Below are 17,467 nucleotides of genomic sequence, written 5' to 3'. Positions count from 1 at the left end.
TTTGTTGGATGAAATCATCTTCTGTGAAAGTAATGTGCTCAAGGGTTGAGGAGTCTTTTGTCTCATTTGAATTCAGAAAACTGTAGTCTGTTTTGGGAGTGGTAAATACTGAACAGTATTGCCTTTGTAAGATGTTTGCCATCTCTTGCGAGTCAGATGTTAATTTGTTGTTGGTTGGATTTTTCAGTGGGCCAACTTTAGGTTTAGTTTTTGAGAATCTTTTTGCATAGGAGTAGAAGTATTTAGGATTGCTTTTGATTTTCAGTGAGGCATCCAGCTCTGCTTTATCGCGTTCATTTTTGTGGGATTGTTGTAGCATCAGTTCAATGTCAATTAGTTTCTGATTTGTTTTATTGGTTTTGAAATTCTTTTTGGAGAGTCTTTTACGTTTTCTCATAAGAATACGACGATCTCTTGGAATCTTTGAAAATTTTTTTGGAGGTTTTCTCTTTGGCAAATGCTTTTTCACAATCAGAAGACATTTTTCAAGGAAGTTTGCATAATGACGATTTGGGTCATATAGATTTGTGTCCAGTTCTTGAGACCAATTAATGTCTGTTAATTCTTTGTTAATAATTTCCCAGTCAATTTCATCACTTTGGAAGTTGTAGAGGTCAAATTTGCTTATTAAGTTACGTTCTTCAGTTTCTCCGAATTGATTATCAAAATTCAAATGTGAATGCTACGTTAATCAACAGAATCAATTAGTTGAACCAGTCAAATGCATAAGCAAACCGAACGCAGTCGAATCAATCGAATCAATCGAACACAATCGGATCAATCGACGCAATTGAATCAATCGAGAAAATCGTGGTAATATTCGATTGGCATTCGATTGCGTTCGGCAATCGAATTTCTATCATTCGATTGCGTTCGATTGCGTTCAATTGATTCTGCGTTCGATTCGTTCGATTGACATCGTCTGGTCATTTGAGCTGTTGACTCTCCTGCATTAGAAAGAACTCTCTTTTTGGTGGATTCTCTATCGCTTTCCGCCACCTGCAATTAACCTTATTGCTATAATCAGGATGTCATTTTGAATAATCCAGACAGTTAGTCACACTTTTTTTAAACATCTGTTTCCCCAGGCATAACTTTCCTGGAAAATTTGATCTGTTGGCCTAGAACAACACTAGATAGAACAACAACCATATATATATATAATATATTTCATAAAATAACGCATTTTTTTTTCTTGATAACTATAGCTAGTATATTAGTTAAAAAAGACATGTACATTTTAGTAGATTTTATACATTTTATCTGTACATTTTCTAGAGCATATCTTATCACCGCGGTAAATATATATTTATCTATATTATTATCTATAAAAGTTTCAAAAATCTTATTCCTAGAAATGAAGATGTGTTTCTCCTCAAAACCTAAATAGTACCGTGAGATAGAGTAACATGCATCAGTGGAGGCTAACATGCATAGCCCTCAATTGGCCATTAAGTTACAACTACGCAGCTCCGCTCGCAGCTCTACAGTTAGGACAGTTAGGAACATTTGGCGAGTTCCTGTACGCAGCCGCAATCAAAAAAATCATAACGTCACTACATTAAAAAATGGTGTTCTCTTCTTTTCGCACTTTTATTAGCCTAGACGATGTAGCAAACATAGTAAGTACCGTGAGCAGTCAGGGCCTCCTTGGTCTTTTTTAATATCAGTTCGGATAGAATAAAAACATACCTGATCAACACAACCAAACCTTCTGTTTTGCGTTTACTCTTTCCTTCCCAACAATTTTTGTTTTTGCTTATGTAAGTTTTAAAATCCACAAGTAATGAACCTCTTATAGCTTTATCTAAATAAATCTGGTTGAAAACTTTCTGTCAGGTTTCATTCCGTACATTTTTTATCCACGTGGTGAACCGGTTTCCCCGATTTCCTGATAATTTAAAATTGGAACTTTCCCGTAGAAATATTTTTCGTGAAAATTTACCGTATTCTAACGCTAATATAATCTAGATATGAAACAAATATTAAATTTGATTCTATTTTTGTTCGTATTTCTAAATTTCACGTTAAAAAGAACTATTTACAAATTATTTTCTTTAACGGGCGTTGAATCGACATTGACATATTTAATGATGTCATAATCATTGCCGTGCATATTTTGTCAGCGCCGTGCATATTTTGTCAACATCCTTTTCATTGGATAAATACCACTAAAATATACAAGATAAGTAAACATAAATTTATCCCCCGCGAACACGGCTTAGCTAAGCGCACATTATCTAAAAATTGAAGCGGACAAAGATTACCGCGCGGGCTGATAGCGGACAAAGGTTTTTTGAAGATATTTTCAGTTATAATCCAAGGTAGAACAAACTAAACATAGAAAGGGGGTATTTTTTAGTGCTCTATATACGGTGATCGGTATTTTTTTTGAATTCTATGTTTAGATTTTTCTACCCAGCCCCGTTGCTATGTACGCACGCCCTGTTGCTACAATGTTTGTTTGAAATAATTTAGCACACACTGTCGTTTGCGTAATATGAAAAAAATGAAAGGAGGCCCTGACGATAAGCACGCTGTGCTTTTAATTGGCTGACATTTTCTTTTGCGTCGGAAAAACTTTTTCAAACTTTCAGCGATGATTGATCAAACTGTTACAATGAAAATTAACCAGGGCATTTTTAATCTTCTTACCTTCTTCATCTTTAATGAAGCACTCGAAGTTTACTGAAAGTAAGCACATAAGATATTCTTATAATTAATGATATTCATTTAAACACGCTTCGTTATGCGCTGCGGTGGAGTGCATGACGTAACTGGCGCGGCAACTAAGGGGACCCGTCCATATTCATTTGACAACACATAACGTCAAATTGACGTTATCCTCTGAACCCAGGGGGGTACAGCCGCAGGGTACTAACCCATAGGGTACTAGCCTGATTTTTAAGAAAAATTGTCTTAGGTACCACCACCCCCTTTTTAGTACCGGGTACTTACTTTTTCTTAAGGAAAAAGGGACCCCCACCCCCCTTTTAGTACTGGGTACTTACTTTTTTTTAAGGAAAAAGGGTCCCCCACCGGCTTTAAAATTACCAAGGAAAATAGGAGACACCACCCTTAAAACTTGCCAAGCATGGTCCCAATCTTTCAAAAGCCAGCAAAAGCAGTTCTTTGTTGTTATTATGACTTGTATATACCATGTTTTTAACTCAGATCCTCTTAAAAGTTCTTTAAATCAAACACAACTTTTAATTACAAAGGTAAAACAAGGAAATTCCTTGGCAAAAGTAAAATATTATCCCATAGCTGTAATAACGGCAATAAAAGTATATATCTATCAGAAGAAGTAAAAATCAAGTTGATAAAAATTGAAGAATTGTATAAAAGCTTGGATTGGATGGATTTCCTTATGTTTTTCTTCAATATATTGGTAATTTATTCAAATTATTCAAAACTGTGTCAATCTTATGAAAGAAGTTGAAATAGAAAAAAGTTGCATTGTTGGCTCTGGTTGGCTTTGCTTAGTTGACCTGCTTCAGTCTTAATTGCCATAAACAGACAAACAAACAAACAAACAAACAAACAAACAAATATAAACAGAAATAAGCTATAGGGTATAATATAAACTGCAATAAACTGCAATAAACTAATCCCTCTAACAAAAACCAGGCTGTAAGAATCATCAGTTTGGATAAGAATTTCATTGTTTAAAAGACAGATTGTATCACTTTGGATGCAGCAGCTTGTAATTCTTTTCATCAGAAGGCAATGACAAACATATACCTCGTTCTAACTTGAGATATCAAAGACGAACTATCCTTCTCACTAATTAAAACAATACTGATTTTGAACAATAGCTTTCTTTACATTAGCTATTTCAATATTTGTATAACTTAGTGGTCATAAAATTCTCCTCTTAGAAAGTAGGGAAAGTACCCATGAATTTGAATAAAATAATTCTTTATTGATAGAAACATAACAGTTCTTTTTTCTGAAAACTATTGAAACTAACAACCTCCAAACTTCCCTACATACTTGATAAGCAGGGAAAGTACCTTCAATTGGAAGGGGGAAACTTTTCAATACTATCAGATACTGTAAGCCATAACAAGGAAATCTTTTCTCATTAAAATCCTGAAAGTTGAAGACAAAAAATTAAACAAATGTACCATATTCAGGGCCTGAGTACTTGAAGAAAAATTGAAATGATGATACCCACTCCACCCTAAAATTGGTACCGGTACTAACTTTGGATCATTAATTTTTTCTGATTTTTTGCTTGAATGTAGGGTACCATCATAGGTAAAAGATGGCTCAAGGAGATTTTTGCAAAAAAATTTGTTGGTTCAAAAAACGCATGTTTATCTATAAGAATTACTATTAATAAGAATACATCAATGTTCTTAGCCATATTATTATTTTTATTAGTTTTTTTAAGATGAAAATGTCACGGTGGATGATTTGAGTTTTCTAGAAACACTTATTATTTTTTTTGGCTGAACGAATCTTTATCTATAAGAATCACCATTTATAAGCATAGATCAATATTCCTAGCCAAATTATCATTATTTTTATTATTATTTTTTCTAAAAGAAGAAAATGTCACGGTAGAGCGCCATGGTTCGAGTTTTCTGTAAACCTTATTATTAAGTGCATTTTTCTGATAGTGGATTGTTTTTATAAAGAAAAGCGTTTAATAGCTTTTTTATTTCTTTTTTAAAAATCTTTTTCAATAGTGTTCATAGTTTCTCCCAATAGATATGCTTTCATTTTTCTTTATTTTTTGTATTTTGACCAGTTATGTCTTATGTGTTTCATTGTTTCAATGTTCATTGATTAGTTTGATAACCAGGCAGGTCCATAAAAGTATCACTTTTTTAACCTTAAGTTGTTAATCTTCGCAATAAACAAACAGGAATAAAAACACTGACCGAATGATGGTGTTGCACTTTTTCAGATAATATATGCGTATTGGCCAATATGCCAATATACAGCTCTATAGCAAATCCTGTCCTTTATAATTATATATTTGACTTTAACTTTTTTATAGAAAAAAAAAAATATTTATTAAAAATATTTAGAATTGAAAAATTTTCAACCAATACCTTGATCATGCTGAGAGAATAATGACGATCATAATTATAAAAAATGGTACCCACTCTATAAACATTGAATGCGCTGGCCTCACTTACCTACAATATTGCCCTGATGATGACATCTACAGGTGCGAATACAGTGACTGGGCGTTTGGCCTCTTTGCAATGTTGGCAGTTATTGCTTTATTGGTGCCCATAGTGCTCGCTATTCATTGTGGAATCAGATGGTATCACAGGAAGTTGGATGAGAATTTCAAACCGAATGTGAGCCGGCAGACATCTTATTCTTCTTTATATCCACATGAAGTAGAAGGGAGCAGCACAGAACCAGTAAGATACTCTTTTAAGTTCAATCTCTCAGTGATGATATTGATATGAGCCCTCCCCATGGGTTGACCCCCGGCGAAGGTATGTTTCTTTGCCAAGTGAATGGACTACTACAGTGGGAAAACTAACCTCTCTTCCTGTGTGTCTTCTTTTTGTTTAAGTTCACCCGTTAATAATATTCTTAGAGACATTATCTAATCTAAGGGGTTGTTTGTATGGAAACAGGTTGGTCTGGCTAGGTGAGTTGGGATGGGGATAGGTTTTCAAAGACTACGTTACAGCTAAAAATAGATCATTATTTTGTGAACTGTTCATGCGATGTTTTTAGCAGTCGATGGGGAAAATCAATTTTAAACTACCATAATTATTTTGATATATTTTTATAGTATAAATTTTACTTTTTACGTCTTTTTACGTCTTTTCAGTCCAGTTTTCTTCAGGTCTTTTTAATCAAGATCAATGAGCGAGTGAGAATGATGACTTATTTCTTAAAAGAAGTATCAACCTCTGAACCACCATAATACGCCTGGATCTTCTTCATACTCATTTATCTTTCCATACCAGGATTAAAGTTTTTATTTGCTTCCTTTAGAATGGTGATGTTTTGTACCATCAGCCTAAGAAGAAACAGAAAGGTATTTTTTGAACTTTCTTTGTTTAATTTTTCAAATCGTCCAATCCAAGGCCTCAATAATATCTTTTCATCCCAACAAGCTTGTTTTCATTCAATCATAAGCTCTATTCATGGTACTTCTAGAACTAATGACCTCAACGATCAGTATATTTTTCGTATATGTTTGTAATAGGTTATATTGCTTATATTGCGTAAATATCTTATATATCTAGAAGATTATCTTTTGATTTTTAGCATACTACCCATACCCTGCATACGGGACATACGATGACGTTTCCTTACCTGGGTCTACTGCTTCTTTATACAATACAGACACAGCGGACGGACAAGAAAATCGCCCGCCACACAACAATGCTCATCCTCAACACGAGCCACAAAGAATACCATCTAATCCAAGTCAACAGCAAGCTCAATCCTCACCTTATTTGTCGAGTAGTTGTCCGGTAGTTTCATCGAAATTAAAAGGTGTCCGAGACGCGCTTCACCAAGAGGGAAGAGTCCAAGAAGAGGATGGTCCTGAATTTAATTCATTAGGAAAAAGTCAAGCATCTAGAGACAGTTTTTACAACAAAGATGACTTTAAAGCTAAATTAATACCATCATTTAGTGCTAGTTCGACGTCTAGTGGGTCAAACACACAATCGTTGTTCGATGATTCGGTTGTCGGTGATCGAACGAAACCGATCGCTCCATCCTGGGTTCAACACGATCGTGATTCACCCGTGGATAAGAATAGGATACTTTCAGCGACACCACCAAAGAATATGGTCACTCGTCAGGTTTGAAACTCTTTCGTTTTTTATCCTGCTTAAAATTGGTTAATGATACATATAATCATTTTATATGTGAATATGTAATTCCGATTTAGAAAACGTAAAATGTAGAAGCAGCAAATTAATAGAACAGAAAAATGAAGTGACTGCTTATGTAGAAATTTTCGTCATCTTTCGTGACTTCATCAGCATATAGCTCAACAAAAAATGATTGTATATGTAGATATGTATTTCGAAAATTTTACAATACACATGATTGTTGACTTTTTATGATAATTCTCTCCACCAATGACAACCATGTGTTTTTTCAGAGGGGTCGAATTCTGTCTGAGATTTGACAGGGATCAGACTCGGGTGAATTCTTGCAATTTTGAGTAAAAGGTCCACACAACCTTTGCTGAGAGGCCACGCCTCTGTTAATCTTTTTTCTTAAAAATGAACATGAAACTGCCAAACGGCATTCAATTGTCTGAATCGCAGACCTCTATAGATGTATGTATGAGAAATAAGAAATCTTTTTCGCCAGAGGACAAGCAGAAGCCTAGACATTGAAGCGAATCGATGAAGTGAATCTTAATCTCAAACTATTTAATTGTCGTTTATCCTATTCGCTTTATAAAGTAGTTATTTATTTATCTTTAGAGCATAGTTAGTTGTAGTAATGAAGACTTGATTGGTTCGCTAATCGAACAATTATCTCTCATTTTTCAAGATTATTAGGGTGCCTAATGAAGCACTCTCTTATCATTTTTTGCACTCCCCTTTCTTTGTATTCGCAATCTCTGGCAATTATTACATAATTTATCCACTTGTTTTGTCATTTCCAAACGTAATCTTTGCTGCCTTGAGTTTGTGACACGTTTCTTTCAAAACAAAATACTAATTGATTGTTCTTTTGTTTCTATCGATCGATAATGACCACTCATTATGTAATTTGTACCCCGGATTTCTTCTGGTTTTCTTCTCCGTTATATACCACTGCGGACAGGAGGAAAGGAGAAATGAGGGTGTGCTTTTTGGACCTACCCCGGTGGGCTGTAGGTCCTATAAATTAACCTTTGTCCGTCCGTCCGTTAGTTACCAGCTTTTCTCGAGATTGGCTCATTAGTTTTTTCTGATTTTTTGCACAATGATGCAAAACGACAATGCTCAAAATGTGACGGAGCCCGATTTTCGAAAAAAAAATTTTTCCGGCCGAAAATGGCGGAAATATGCCGGAAAAACTGGTTTTTCGGCATTTTCTCGAGATTTCATCATTAGTTTTTTCTGATTTTTTGCTCAAAGATGCGTATTAACAATGCCCAAAACATGGCCTAGTCCAATTCTTGAGAAAAAATTTTTTCCGGCCGAAAATGCCAGAAATATGCCGGAAATCGCCGTTTTTCTGGATTTTCATTGGATTTTTTCCATATAATTGATTGTTTTTTTCATTCAAAAACATTATTATTAGCAATGCCCACCATCAAGCATGTTTCAATTTTCAATAAAATTGATTTTTGAAGCCGGAACTTTCTAAAAATCGCCGGAACAGCCCATTTTCGCCGGAAAAACGGTATTTCTTGAATTTCTTGAGCTGTACTTTATATTTTTTCATGAAATTTTGCACACTGATGCAAAATGTCGATACCTAAATTGTGACGGAGCCCGATTTTCGAAAAAAAATCAATTCCGGCCGAAAATGGCGGAAATATGCCGGAAAAACTGGTTTTTCGGCATTTTCTCGAGATTTCATCATTAGTTTTTTCAGATTTTTTGCTCAAAGATGCAAATTAACAATGCCCAAAACATGGTCTAGTCCGATTCTTGAGAAAAAATATATTCCGGCCGAAAATGCCGGAAATATGCCGGAAATCGCCGTTTTTCTGGATTTTCATTGGACTTTTTCCATATAATTGGTTATTTTTTCATTCAAAAACATTATCAATAGCAATGCCCACCATCAAGCATGTTTCAATTTTTAATAAAATTGATTTTTGAAGCCGGGTTTTCTAAAAATCGCCGGAACAGCCGATTTTCGCCGGAAAACCCGTATTTCTTGAATTTCTTGAGCTGTACTTTTATATTTTTTAATGAAATTTTGCACACTGATGCAAAATGTCAATACCTAAATTGTGACGGAGCCCGATTTTCGAAAAAAATTCAATTCCTGCTGAAAATGCCGGAAATATGCCGGAAAAACTGGTTTTTGGCATTTTCTCGACATTTTATCATAAGTTTTTTTCTGACTTTTGTTCAAAGATGTGTATTAACAATGCCCAAAACATAGCCGAGTCCGATTTTTGAGAAAAATTTTTTTCCGGCGGAAAATGCCTGAAATATGCTGGAAATCGCCGTTTTTCTAGATTTTCAATGGACTTTTTCCTTATAATTGGTTGTTTTTTCATTCAAAAACATTATTAATAGCAATGCCCACCATCAAGCATGTTTCAATTTTCAATAAAATTGATTTTTGAAGCCGGAACTATTTTAAAAGTCGCCGGAACAACCTATTTTCGCCGGAAAGACAGTATTTTTTGAATTTCTCGAGCTGTACTTTATATTTTTTTATGAAATTTTGCACACTGATGCAATATGACAATATCTAAAATGTGACGGAGCCCGATTTTCGAAAAAAAAAAGTTTTCCGGCCGAAAATGCCGGAAATATGTCGGAAAAATCGGTTTTTTGATATTTTCTCGAATTTTCATTTCTAGTTTTTTCTGATTTTTTTGCAGAAAGATGCGTGTTCGCAATGCTCATAACATGGCCGAGTTCGATTTTTGAGAAAAAAATTTTTCCGGTTGAAAATGCCGGAAATCACCGTTTAGTTTACTTATATTTCTATGCTTTTCACACAAAAACATTATTCATAACAATGCTCACCATCAAGCATGATTCAATTGTCAATAAAACTGATTTTTGAGACCAGAACTTCCTATTTATTATTTCCCTACAACCCTTCCCTCTCCCACCATCAACAATCAATGATGAATTTATTGTGTTGTGTGTTTTCGCTAAACGCTATATTTTCTGACTGATTTTTTTCATTTTTCTTTTCGCATTGCTATCTAACTTTAATCATCAGGTAAGGTAGGTCCATTCAGCATATTGCTTGTTTTTTTCTTTTTTTTTTCATTGTTGTTGATACAACAAAACAAAAAGAACGAATCAAAAAATCTTTTAAAGCTCTTTTAATTCCAAAAAATCATTTTTCAATATTTCAAAAAATAACATTGTATCTTGCGGAGGGGGTGTCATGTGCTCACGAGCTCAAAATTGATGCACCCTAAAACACCCGCAATATTGACCATAAGAGAGGGCCTATGTCATTCTTCTTCTTATCTGATTTCATCCCTGTCTCAATAAATTTTCAAGCAGCTCAATAAATAGTCCACCAATGCACACTAAGCTAGTATTGAAAGCTATTTGTTCTGGGGATGTTATAATCAATTTAGGCTTTAGGTTGAATGTCCACCAGCTTTTTTTATTTGCCAACATGCAAACTGCTAAAGGGCCTCGTTTTATTGTTGTGATTGCATTTGCTATTAATCGTTGTCGATTCAAACTTGTTTAAAAGCAATCATCAGAAAATTTGATTTTGAAGAGCTTTTGTCTTCCAATCAAGCTACTCAACGAGCTCGCTAGATTACCTGAAAATTATACACCTTATCTTTTCGTTCTCTTCTGTAGGATTTTGATGATTATTTAGCTGATTGTGTAATGAAATTACCTGAAGATCAACGTAATGGATTGTTTCTTATACGAAATTCAACGACAGTTTCTAGCTGCAAGGTTTGTAGATTATTGGAACCCCAAGAGAAATCAAATTGTGTCTTTTAAACCACCGCCCACCACCGTTACAACCCTCCAATATTTTCTGGTATTAGGTAAAACGATAAGAGACCTAATAAAGAAAGAAGCTTTAGCATACTATGACTTATGGTATAGTTAATGAACTTTTGCACTTAACGTACTGCTTCGCAAATACAATAAGATTTTACGCACACAGTAGATTTGTTTACTTGGGTAATTAAGAGAAGAGTTCAGCTAATTAAATGAGATACTTATCTTGCCATAGAAATGCAGGTTAAACACCACTTATATTGAATTAAGCGAATTTTAATCGCTCTTCGGTTTTGAAGTAATTAAGAATTAATATGTGCTTCACTTTCTTTGATTTTGCCGCTATTACAGGTAAATTAAAGTGGAACTTAGTTTAATTTTTCTCGGTCGCTGCTGGTTAAAATTAAATATTTTTCTAGTTGAGCTTAAAAGCTGACTGGTAAGAATTGCATCTCAAACTTCATTCATGGTTTTGCTTTTCCATATCGGAAATAATTCTTGAGAAAAGTATCAATTTGAACAATTTCCAAAACTTATCTGCCAACCAACTCATAGTAGCTGACACATTAATGCCTAGGATTTTTGGTATTTGCTTTATGACGCGAATGTCTACTACTGAAACGGTTGCATGTTACCAACCAGAGCATCTAAGAGTGTACTTTATACTCTTCTTTTTTTCCAGACATATCTAATCACATGTTAAGTACGTTATATTTCATGCGCCATCTTTAAGAACTTTATTTATTTGTTTTAAGAAATTTGACCAAAAACTTTTCCCCATAAATTGTCAAGGTCTTTTTCTGCAATGATTTTCCATAAAGAATAATATTTGTAAAAATTGAGCCTCGTACAGGTTGTAGGTTCAAACTTTTGAACCAGAGCAAACATTCCATAAGCGGCCGTAGCTTGAAGGTAGAGCATCCAGCTACGTTGACCGTGGCCGGATCATACCTAAGACTTCGCAAAAAAATGGTACTTGATGTTTCTCTGCTTGATGCTAAGCAAATAAGAGAACGATCAAGGGTAAGTTGAGCAATCCAGGAGAAAGAGTGGCGCCCTCCCCTACTTTTTAGGGTAGACAACTATTGAAAGGGGAGCTTAAAGGTTGCCTCCGACTGCTCTCGCAGGCTTACTGCTTAAACATTCCATCCCCTAAATCTTTTTCCCTAAATTCGGTTTTTGCAGGTGCTGACACTGTATTCGAAATCGTTAGAGAACAATGCATCTTTGTATTATTTCAAGGTAAATATTATTATTTTGTCTGTTCATTTCATCATCTCATACAAAATTCAAGCTTAGGCTACACTTTTATGTTTTTCAGACGGTTGAAATACAATCGTTGCATTCTCCCGGGTATTATCGTGGTATAGTCACCTTGTGCAATTACGCAAACAGAAAAAAGGTTCCATGATTAAAAACTTGCAAGTATTTATAACATTCTTTTATTGCATTCTAGATTGAATAAAGAAAAAATTGACTGGTTAGAATCAAAATTCCCAATCTTTTACGCCTTCTTGCAACACATTGTAAATTGCACTGCAACCGCCTGAAAAATTTATCGGTGTAGCCTTACAGTTGACTTCCTAGGGGGATTAGATAAATTATGTTTTGAATTATATGATATAATAACAAAACGTTAATACCTTTCAAGTATTGGACTAGCTGACCCTAAATAGTATTAAAATCTTAACCTCCCCTCTCTCATAATATCAAAACAACACACGCAATCGTTCGTGGTGTCACGTGTAAGAAAGGTCGGAAGGGAAATTTGATTTGTCAGATTTATTGCAGCACCTAAAGTTCTCTCTCGCCAGGTTTTGTTTAGGTCAAGTTTTTAAGAACCGTTAAATGTCACAGTTTTCAAAACTGTTAGGAAAGAGAAAAAGGATTTGTAATCAACTTGATGACAAGTTGAAATGATATAGGTTTTATTGCAGACTATCATTATTCACACTGTTGTTGTAATGTTAAGAAGGCGTTGACCTCTTCTTTTTTGAAGTCAAAGTTCTCTTTAATCTTCAGTTAGATAAAGTCAGGTCATCCCTTTCAAGCTTTGAACCTTTTAGTCTAATTTTTCCTCCTTGATGTATTGTCACTACACGGGCACTTTTTTTATCATGGAGGTATTAGTTAATAAATTAAGATTTTTCACTGTATCTCTGTACTTTCATAAAAACGACAGGCGTGGTCCATTAACATAAGATATTACTCAACGAAAAATAACATAATAGATAAAGGTCGACGAAGTTTTAAAACACATTTTATGAAATTGTACCAAAGTTTATGTATAAATTAGCGACGAGTTTTATAATATCTTATCAGCGATTATGAATTTAAACGCTTAGCAAAACTCTTGTGATAGCTTTTGTAATATTCCCATGACGCGATAACTAACCCCTTTGACCATTCAAGTAAACTTGAGATGTATCCCAATTCAAAAACCAGATTATTCTCACATTTTTTTTTAAATGATTACTTTTCCAAAAAGTTGAAATCGAAATCACGTGAGAGAAGGGAGAGATCTGGAAATCGATTTGACCTATGTCAATTGATATTTTTATCGGTAATAGATTAACATCATCAAGACCTCACTTTTATTTTTTTTAAGTAGCGTGTGAAATATTTCAACATCCAAGAAGTAATTGAGAAATTACAAACTTGATTTTATTAAAGGAAGGATTGTTTTACAGAACCATGAAAAAGAATTTGACAGGACAGTTATCCCCTACCGGACGATTGTCCCCCGAATGATTATCTTCCTAAAAAGAAAATCTTCAATTTTTCAATATTTTACCATGAGTCAATTTTTTCTTCAAGAAAAACTCAATTACTAAACATGACATTTTACAAAGGAACTACGTTTGGTTTGGTAGTATGGCCTTTTGAGTACTTAGTACAGGGTAATCGTCCGGGGCTACGCAAAATTATACATACACGTTTTTTTATAAGAACAAACTATATAAGAACATAAGGCTTCGATGGCAAAAATGTTAAAAGCAAGTTAAGAACTTTTTAAGGCCATGCGGACTCAAAAACAACCAATTTCTTAGGAAAATGGACAAAAATACTCAAAAAATGGCGAAAATAAGAACATGTTAAGAACATTTTTAGGCTTGAAATACAAAAAGTTAAGAACATCCAAAGGCTTCAAAATTTTTGGATGTTCTTATAAAAGAACATGTAGATGATACCCAGGGCGGGGGGGGGGGTCTTTACCAATAGTCACTAAAGTGAATATTTTCAAGGCAAGTGACGGGCTATTCTATTCACGAAATGCAAAAAGGTCTGTCCAGAATAATTTCATTTATGACAGATGCATGATGGTTGTTGTCTGTGCTTTTTTTACATTGGAAATTTATGACGTTCTCTCCTTATCTCTTATGTAACCTCTTACATAGTAATTTTGTATAAGAATTTCCTTTCATAAGTTTCAAGGTTGAAGTTTTCAACTCGAGGCTGATATTTTAAAGTTCATCTTTATCCCCGATTCCTAAAAACCGACATTTGGATTTTTTTTATGGACTTTCTTCAAGATTTTAATATTACTACAAAAATTAGGTGAATCACCAAAAGGGGAATTCATGTATTCTTATAATAAAATTATCAAGCCTTACGTAAGAGCCATTTGTATTCATTTTCCATCAAAAGTGCTACCTTCTGTAGCATTTATATAGTAACAACGGATAAATCTTCATAATTAAAAGATATTTTTCATATAAGATTAATTGATAATTAATCCCTCATATGATAACTACATAGAATTCTTTTGGCGGCGTCCAGAAGGAAATCAGCTTGTTTCCTTAGTACCGGCTTTGCTTCAGGTATTTTTGTCTAAATATGGTAAAGGTATTAGTCATCTTTGTTTTGATGTGATAATAATAGTGAAGAAAATGAATGACGAATGTCAAAGAATGCCTGATGTTTGTTTCCTGATATTATGACGGGAGAGAATTTCATTTGTTGATTTTTTAATAAGCACGACAACATGTTTTCTCTAGTGTGATGAAAAATATGTATCAATTTCTTATAAAATAAACAATTTGTTTGGGTAATTTGTCGAATAATACCTTATGTACTTTTTCTTTGGCTATTTGATTCCAGATGCCTTTTTCTGACCTTTTGAAAGCCTCCTCATAGGAGCAAAGGTTTTCATTAATAGTTTTATTGGAAATAAAATTGGGTGTTCTTTCTTATCCCTTTCTCCTCCATCTTGATTTGTTTAATTAAAGAGGTGGTATGATATGAGTTAATATGGATAACGATCTCGGAATAACTATAATCAACAATTTGCTTCAGTTGGTCTTTTTAATGAGGTCCATCTATCTGCAAGTTATATATTATGCATAGCTCGCTCTAGTTTTTCAACCTTGGTCTCTGTGAAGAAAGGATTCTCTGTTGTTGTTTTTTCAAAGGAAAATCTGTATTTCTGAAAGAAAAATCTTTGTATTTTCAAAGGAAAAAACCTCTGCATTTTAAAGGAAAAACCTTTGTATTTTTGAAACAAAAATCTTTGTACTTTAAAGAAAAAACCTTTGATTTGTATTTTTCAAAGAAAAATCACTGTATTTTAAAAGGAAAAACCTTTGATTTTTATTTTAAAGGGAAAATCACTGTATTTTAAAAGGAAAAACCTTTGATTTGTATTTTAAAGGGAAAAACCTCTGTATTACTTTCAAGGAAATCTCCTTGTATTTGCAAAGGAAAGAAGCTTTGGAGGAGAATCCTCTAAATACCCAATTCTTGTTTTTCAAGCTAAAGGCATCACTCACAACTGATATTGTACAACTTACTTTAAATTCAATAGGCGTTCAATGCTATAATTGGTAAAACAGTATCATACTAATATAAGAAATAAACAACTTGGCCATAATTTCTCTGTTAATTTCATATTATTACAACGGATAAATGAGCTGGTTTTTGAGTTGAAAACATGCTCTTGGCCATCTTCACTAAAATATTGGGATATTTTTCTATTTTTTTCACAGATCTATTTGAAAGATGATGGGCGATGTGTGTTGGAAGGGACCGAATCCGCATTTGCGTCAATCAATTCCTTAATTGATCATTACAGGTAAACCAGTAAATTCATTATACCTTTGTTTTTGCTGATTAATCACTTTATCATAGATTGTTGGCTTCGATTGTCATCAATTAACGAAAGCTGTTAGTCAGGAATTTTCATAACTTTAAAAGGTGTCGTTATTATTATTGGCATTCTGCGATTGATTAGGAACGCAGATTTCATTGACCATAACAAATTTCCTTGTAACCAAAATGTAATTTTGTGTAATTACCAAGAATCAAATCCCAAAACTCAGCGAAAAGAATTTAAAATCTAGCTTCTGTTATTCCACGCGCTTCCTATCCCTATATTCTTAATTAGTTTAATCCAAACTAAGCTATATTAAAGCCAAGCTAAGTAAATGTTTTCTTAGACCAACAAAATCAGGAGGTCGTACGGATTAGTGTTAGAATCCTCCTTGATTTTAGCAAAAATTGTCCCACAATTCCTAATACATAACTCGAACCTGCAAGGGGAAGACAAATTTGTTCGAGGAAATTTCGAGTTATGGAATAACGTTAATAAGGCATTGTTAACTGAAAGAACGGGAAAACTTGTTCGAGTTAAAAATTCATGCGAGTTATAGAGGTTCGTGTTAACCCTTTAACTGCCGTGGCATTTTTTTACACCCTCGACCTATTTGCCCATGTCGAGCGATTTTCACTTCATTTTCTGAATAATATATGAAGTATCAGCCAAGGACTATAATTTTGAGTTGAACATTGTAGAATAGTTATTTTTCAACATAGAAAAGTTTTTAACTATTCATTTTTTTCATTTCTCAAACCATCAGATGGAAAAATCTTGTAAAAAATTATAAATTTCAGGCAAATAGGTCGAAATTTCGCATGTCGGCAAATCCCGACAATGACAAGGAAATCAAAAATGCTCATGTCGGCATATGCCGACAACGGCACGAAAAGGGTTAAAGAGACTACTGTAATTTCAGCACCGTTCTCTTAGGCATTTTATTTCTTCACTTTCTATACGTTTTTTTTATAAGAACATCCTAAATATTTGAAGCCTTTGAGTTTTAAGCCTTAAAGAATTCTTAACATGTTCTTATTTTCGCCATTTTTTGAGTATTTTTGTCCATTTTCCTAAGAAATTGGGTGTTTTAGAGTCTGTAAAGTCTTAAAATGTTCAGACATTGTTGACATTTTGGCCATCGAAGCTTTATGTTCTTATATAGTTTGTTCTTATGAAAAACGTCTAAAAGACTGATCAATGCGCTGGTCCTTTAACTGCTGGCACTAGGATTGAAACGGCCTAAGATTTTTTCATCACTGTTCTTAATTTACATTTTTTCACTTTTTGTTTTGCAGGGAGAATCGGACGATATTACCATGCCTTCTCACTGAATGCCTTGGCAAAAATTTCTAATGCAGATGTTGGTGTGGAGTCAATGATGTCCAAGAAAAGCGCTCCTTCAAATTATCCCTCACCCTTGCCCGTCTCCAAAAAAGGTCTGGATCAGGTCTTATTTGCAAAGAATCTTAATCCGATGGCAAACGACACACACGAAAAAAGAAGGGAATGTTTTGAAAACTAATTCTAAAGTCAACACATGAAAGCTAAATGTTTGATATTTACATGGTGATTTCAAAAATCGAGACGGAACATACACGAGTTGAACGTAAGTCAAATATTAAACTTTGGGTTCATAACAAAAGATTTGTTGAAAGATGGTTAAAAACGATCTCGACTTTCGCTTTTTGTCGAGTTGTTAGTAAACACTTGTGTAGAAAAAGATGAACTTTTTACCGTTAATGATATGTGAAATTTCGCACAA

At 33.9% G+C, this 17,467-nt stretch overlaps 1 protein-coding gene across 1 annotated transcript; it reads left to right on the top strand.

Moving 5' to 3' along the window:
• The first annotated feature begins 5,009 nt into the window (after positions 1-5,009).
• On the top strand, positions 5,010-17,207 carry LOC136798099 (uncharacterized). Its single transcript, XM_067054689.1, has 7 exons — positions 5,010-5,387; positions 5,977-6,019; positions 6,253-6,797; positions 10,461-10,562; positions 11,799-11,855; positions 15,599-15,684; positions 17,001-17,207. Exons 1-7 carry the CDS (start codon positions 5,088-5,090, stop codon positions 17,056-17,058), a joined length of 1,191 nt encoding a protein of 396 aa, XP_066910790.1. The 5' UTR covers positions 5,010-5,087; the 3' UTR covers positions 17,059-17,207.
• The last annotated feature ends 260 nt before the right edge of the window (positions 17,208-17,467 follow it).

This window comes from Clytia hemisphaerica, unplaced genomic scaffold (assembly GCF_902728285.1).
Source record: "Clytia hemisphaerica strain Z4C2 unplaced genomic scaffold, Clytia hemisphaerica genome assembly, whole genome shotgun sequence".
NCBI classification, from domain to species: Eukaryota; Metazoa; Cnidaria; class Hydrozoa; order Leptothecata; family Clytiidae; genus Clytia; species Clytia hemisphaerica.
Note: the sequence above shows the minus strand (reverse complement) of the source record. Positions and strands in the feature narration are given on the sequence as shown.